The sequence below is a fragment of the Sturnus vulgaris genome, chromosome 10, assembly GCF_052056855.1.
Source record: "Sturnus vulgaris isolate bStuVul1 chromosome 10, bStuVul1.hap1, whole genome shotgun sequence".
NCBI lineage: Eukaryota > Metazoa > Chordata > Aves > Passeriformes > Sturnidae > Sturnus > Sturnus vulgaris.
In genome coordinates, this window is record NC_142252.1 from 8986129 (window position 1) to 8992685 (window position 6557).

The following is a 6557-nucleotide window of genomic DNA, read 5'->3' on the forward strand; positions in this document are numbered from 1 at the left end:
TTTATCTGGTGAACAGTCATTCAAATAGCAACTATCAATACAAACCCCTGTGTTCCATGCAAAAGCTCACACTGAAGGACAGGAGAGGCCTGTTAGCAAAGGCAAAGGCTTTCCATTGCTAGTTTGGGGCAGAGAGCACAGCTGGGCAGAGCAGCACGGGGCAGCTGCTCGGGGAGGAGCACAGACATTATCCATTCGCAGAACTGGCAAGGAGCATTCTTGGAAGAAGTGGGTTTTAGTGTGGCACGGATGGCAGGCAAAGATAGGGTGCCTGGCACAACTGACACACTGTTCCCTGCACAGAGAGGCATTAACACAGGCTCTGAGACAAGTGGGAGAGGAACACAATGGACAACAAGGATCCAGGACTGGAAGGGATGAGGGCAGCAAAGCAGGGAGTGGGCAGATGTGAAAATGAAGAAATCAGAGAAAGATAATATTTAACTGCAACATACAGGCCATGGCTAGTGGCTTTGAAGGTTCTCATCGTAAGAAAAGCTCTAGGAAAAAAGAAAAGGAGACAAACTTCATATTAAGGCATGTAAAATATTGTGTCCCACTGTACTACTGCTCATCCTTATTGCAACACAAGTGACTTGTAACATTCACCTGAAACGCCTGTGCAGTTTTCTCCTCACCCCTTCTCAGGACAGAATACATAGAAAGCAAAAAGCATTTCATTGTCAATATCCCCAGCCAGCTGGAACTATCATCACTACATAACCCCCCCCAGTCTACCATTTCACCTTCTTCCATTTCCAAACCAACTGGAGTTAAACCACTTGGAGCTAGCATGTTACATGAGCTCTTACTTCTAGAAAGTACACAGAAACATGGAAACAACTGGGTGTGCATTTGAAATATAAAAAGGAGCAGGAGGTTCCTGAAAGGCACCCGAAGAAAAGCAATCATCTGTCTTGCCTACATTTTTTTTTGTTTATATTAGGGATTTCCTAACATTACTGTTAAATCACAGGCTATTATTTGACCAGGAAAGCCAAATTTCTGTTCATGGATCTCCTGAATTTCTGTTTTGTAGGTTCTCTTACAAAACCTCCAAAACAGTTTTAATTGATTCAGGAGAAGCTATGAGGATAAATTCATGCAGCACTAAAGAGACCAGTATAATTCAACCCTACTTAATGTTGTACGACTTCGTTTCCATCAGTGTTTGTGATTTTAGCTGTTTAATGAAAGGGTGTCAGCAGAACAGAGGCACTCTGCAATCACACAGCTCAAAGGAAAAAACAACTGTTACTCATGTAAAAGGCAACTGTTGCCTGAAGTGAGATGCAGCTTTGGAACAGGCAGATGCTTTTCAGTAACTTCCTTTCAGAGGAGAGCTGTGCATGATATTTAATGTCTACATTGCTTCTGTAATTGCTCTCTATCCTCTGCTCGAAGTCCACCTGCCACCCATGAATTGAAGGGGAAAACGTGTGCCTATATACTGACAATAGAAACATGATGGCTCAGCACATATTTTACTATGCATTGCAAATATGTGAATACAAAAGGTATTCACGCACCACATGATATTCTAGAATAAATATCAAAGTCTGCTCATCACTGGTTTTAATACTTACTCATCACTCCTTTTCTCTCTGCACACAGAGTCAGAGGTGTGACCCATGACTTGTTTTCCCAAGGTCTCTCCCTGTCAACACACCGTTGTTCAGCAGAACAAACTTTCACGTATTTTGTTCCATAAAGTTCAAAGCCACAAAACAGTTCGATCCCAAGGATGGGCAAATTTAGGTCCCTGAACCACTTTTGAGACTGGAGACCACTCGAGGCTAAGTAACGAAGAAAGAAGAAAAAAAAAGAGAAGCTGGGGAAAAAGGCTGTACACTTGTATCTTCAAAGAGAGACTGAGATGGCTACAAATACCACAAGTTATTTCTGGCGTGTGAAATGCAACAGAGGCATTCCTAACAAAAGACATCAAGCCTGGCCTGTGCCATGGTACTTGCACAGCAATGGAGAAAGCTCTTTCACAGGACAGGCTCCAAAGATGACTTATTATCTAAACAAGCACAGTCCAATCAATAGCCCCCAGGCTGACTTCAGCCCACCACTTTCACTCAAAAGCTCAACAAGCTCTGAATCCTTTCTCCAGCACCTACTCCTAGCATGGAAAGGAGTGCTGTGTTTGCTTCCAAAGGGGAGAGAAGGGGGATGTGGAGGACTGGCATCCTGCCCTCCCTCAAACTGAACATACATTTTGCACAGTGTCTGGTATAGGCAACCTTTCCTTCCTCTATTCTGTTGACTTTTTGGCTCAGACTCCCTCCCGTGCTGCCAGAGCTTGCACAGGACTAAGAGGAAAAGAAGGCAGGGAGTAGAGAGTGGGCAAGGAGGAAGCTGCAATGAGCACCTCACAGCAGAAGAGAGAGATGGAAAAAGTCGTTTAAGGCTTCATTACACACCACTGTGGCCAGACAATACCACAGCAGTCCTCCCTCTCCTCATGTCCCTCTGCCTTGCACTTGTTCTGTCCCATAGCCTGGCAAAAATTCAGATCACAGGAGAATATTCTCACACTTTAAAAATACATTTTCTTCAAATGATGCCAACCTCTGCCCCTAAATCAGGAGAAAGACCCAATCCAGAACAAAGACCACTGAGGAATTTGCATCAAAAGATAGACACATTAACCCTCAGTTGCAGTTTTTCAGGCAGATTTTGGATAAAAGATGCTTGTAGGCCTTCTCTGCAGAGCCATTGTGCTCCCCACGTGGGGAGCTTTTAACTAGAAAAGCAGAGCCATGTGTTACAAGACACTTCAGAGTCCAGAATTTCATTCTTGCCTACAAATTAGAGGCATGGTTACCAAAGCAGGTACATCTAGCATGGGCAAGAAATACATTTAGACAATGACAGTTTAAGATCCAAAGCTAATAAATTTTCTTGTTGCTATTCTAAACATTCCTAGTCACTCCACTTTCAGAGAGAATATCTCTGTATTAATCTTGTTGTAACACATAAAAAAATGAAACCTTTTTTTCCCCTCTATCATATCCAATTCAATTGCATTCATTAAATTTCATTATATCTACATCATTTAATTTAGGTCAACATGTCAAAGTAACCTAGGATCATGTTTGCTTTAAGTCAGCCAGCATTATTCTCCTACCTGAACAACCCATTTCAGACTCAGTGACAGAATTGCCCTCCACTTCCTCCACACTCCGTGAAGGAAAAAGCAGAGAACTACACTGCAATGCTGACAGCATACTAAGCTTCTGTACAATGAATATTATACAACTGCACAACAGCAATAAGGGGAAGAAAGTCTAGCAGAAAGATAATTGTTATTAATTAATCAGTGCATTGGTAATTTAAAATGTAATACAGTGTCTCTTTCAACTTTTGAGGTGTCCTTTTTTTTTTCTTTGAGTCTGCAGAGATAAAACCTTGTTTCACAGAGGCAGCAGAAGACTCTCCTTGCAGGGAGGTATTAATCTCCATTTCCCCATATTTTCCTGGGATCCCAGTGACAGTAGCTGCAGTTCACACAGCTGTCTGCACAGTATGAACCCACACACGTCACAAACATATCCAGATTTCCCTATCTGACATATTTCTATACAAGCTTAAAGAATATCTATATAGTGTCATCTCAAAACATTACACTGTGTTCCAAAACATGCAGTATTTGAGTTCCAGCTGAAAAGTAATTTTACAGTACCCAAGTAAAGAGGCTGGATGTTGACTCCCAGAGTAAAGCTGGGAAGGAGAGGCTGGGCAGCATCACCTACCCCAAGAGCTCCATGGAATTCTCTTCCTGTGTAAAATTTAAGAACAAAAATGCAACATTGACCTCTTCCTGTCTGTATCATGAAGAAAACACTAATACCAGAAATGACAAGTAATCTACAAAAAATGTATTTAAGCAATGCACTCAGGTTGTGATTATGCATCACTGACATGAAGGAGAAAAAATAACAGACTACTGCCTTGAGCACCCAAACTAAAAAATAGAGGAGGGGTAAGGAGACTTGAGAAATTAAAAAAAAAAAAAAAAAAAAGAAAAGGAAAGAGAAGAGAAGAGAAGTAGAAAAAGCCATCTCAGTTCTGGAAGGCTTCCCTGACACCCATCACTGTTTAACACTAATACAGCTCAGTACCCTCCTGTGACACTGATATTTGGAGTCTGTGCTCTGCTCAGAAAGGGACAACGTGAGCAGAAGTCATTTACACTAAGCAGGCACACAAAGAACAGGCAGCCTTCAGCTTTCTTACATGTTACAAGAGAGGGAAAAATTTGCCCATGTCAGAAATGAGAGGAGTAAGGGGGACTAAGAAGCCAGGCAAATTATTCATCCATATGGAGCAGGACAGCCTGTGAGGGGGATAAACTTGGAGATAATCATTCTAGGGCTTTTACTATAAATTTATTGCATGAACTCGGGCGGTTAGCTCCTGGTGTTTTGTTTTTCTTATCAACAAAAATAGAGATAAAGTTGGCTTTTGCTAAAATGAGAATATACAGTTGTTATAAAACAGACAGCAAGTATAGTTTAGATTCAGAAAATTATTGTTCTGTGAAATGCAGGGAATCCTAAACTGGAAACATTATGCACATGACAAGCAAGTCTTTGTGTAATAATCGCATCTGTGCCACTACTTCATAGGCTTTTGACCTTATGCTAGGAAAGTTACAAACATGTTTTGACTTCTGGAAGTGACATATGTACTGCAGAACTGCCTGTTACAAACCACAACAATATTAAACTCCTTCTCTGTGTATCCATCCTCCTCCAAAGCCAACACAAGGCCTAATTTTCCAGCTTCTCTTTGCTATTGATGTTCATTCTCTTCCTCTCAAGACCCCTTATTTAACCTTGCAGGCAAAAGGAAAAAAATTAATGCAACTTCTATAAACTGAGAGCATTTTGAGTTACTCAAGCTGACTCACTTTCCGTGAATTTAAAAGAGTTAGTCAAGTGAGAGATGTGAGACAACAGTAAAAACCCTGCATTTAAATTCAAGTGCCTGGGTCTCCCCGCCTCCTAAATGACTGCTCAGGGGTGCTCATTAGTGGCTTATCTGCACAAGTTATTCACCAACCTGACGAAGCTTTCTTGCAGCTCTCTTTGTTTCTTTCCTTCGTTTTATTGTCTTCTTCAGCTTCTCCTTCCCCACAAAGTCTTTTCTTTTTTCCCCCATTTTCTCCAATGCTTTTCTTCTTTCTAAACCATTTTCTTCCCTTCTCTGTCTCCACCCTCTCTGAGGCTCTGTTCCCTTATCTCCTTTTCCTCATTTCTGCACCAATTTCATCCCCAGTGCCAGATGAAGTTCCTAGAATTGCTCAGAAGCAGACTTTGCCCCTTTTGTCTGCCTGCAGAGGAGGGAGCCTTGCAGCTGGAGAATGTGCAAGTAGTGCATTCTTGCCTGCACCCTTTGCTTGATTTGCCCTTATATCTGGGCTCCAGCAGCCAGCTGAAAGCAATCAGATCCTTGCCCAGGCCAGATCAAATGTTCTCGGGATACCCCAGCTGAAAAATATCTACAGAATTACTGGTCAGACACTTCAAAACAACAAAAAACTGCTAATAAAGGAGACTGCTTGCAAATAATGAAGTAAGGGATGGCACACAGTCTAAAAATGAAAGGTATGTTTTTGAGTGTGGGTTCATGAACAAGGTTCACAGGTAAATTACAAATATAAAGAAGTTATTTAATATTTCAACATTGCACAACGTTGTTAACATTCTAAATATGCCTGTCAAGTTGTCTGCCCTGAGCAAACCCTAACTCATCTCCAATGCCAAGGCCTGCCATAACAGAAACCAGCTCCAGACCTGCAGGTGATACTCCCTTACTCTGGTGTCATGAACAAACTCTCTCAACCACTACAACAGCATGAGGCTTTCTCTGTATGCACATGCTCTTAAGATTACTGCACCAGTTTGGGTTTCTTGCACAGGGAAGAAGACAAAAAATCTAGTGGCTGGTGTGTGAGGACAGTGCATGTGCACCTATGTACAAGCACACAGAGTTTATTTTGGGTACAACATCACAGTAGGCTCACTGCCTTTATAAATGCATGACTTGGGTTCACTCTGGACTAAGAGTAGACATGAGAACATCCTCAGGAGAAAGGAGTCTTTCACAGTCCAGTTTCTGTCTTTGAAGTAGCTCAGGTGACACTGCACCTTCTCAACAGATGAGGTGCTCAGTGTTATTTCATTCACAACATGAATCCCATAAGGAGAACAGAGCACACAGAGTAGGCACAGTCAAAGCTCTGGTATCATTATCCAGGCACCAAGGCAGTGGGTGCTCCCTGTGAGGCTGGAAATCACACACATCACTCTTCTTGAGAGACTACAACACACCACTGGAGTCACAATCCAGTTATTACCCACACAAAACCTGAAATACACAACCATAATATAAACAGAGATGTTATTATTTGTAAAGTACACACCACATAAAATACACATGGGAAACTAAGGGGATCTATTATTTAAGGGCAGAATTATGGTGGCCCAAGGTAAGGTAAAAAGGAGAGGAACCCATATCGTACAGAAGAGAGAGCCATGTAATCC

General features: G+C 41.8%; 1 protein-coding gene across 2 annotated transcripts in view; it reads right to left on the reverse strand.

Moving 5' to 3' along the window:
• The window catches only part of DOCK10 (dedicator of cytokinesis 10), a 138257-nt gene extending 133037 nt beyond the window's left edge, over window positions 1-5220 (reverse strand). Inside the window, exon 1 of one of the 2 annotated variants that reach the window (XM_088170716.1) lies at window positions 5074-5220. In XM_088170716.1, coding sequence (XP_088026842.1) covers window positions 5074-5172 — 99 coding nt within the window. In that variant the 5' untranslated portion in view covers window positions 5173-5220. The remainder of the gene's footprint in view (window positions 1-5073) is intronic. The other variant, XM_088170714.1, reaches the window with a different exon arrangement.
• Between the last annotated feature and the right edge of the window lie 1337 nt (window positions 5221-6557).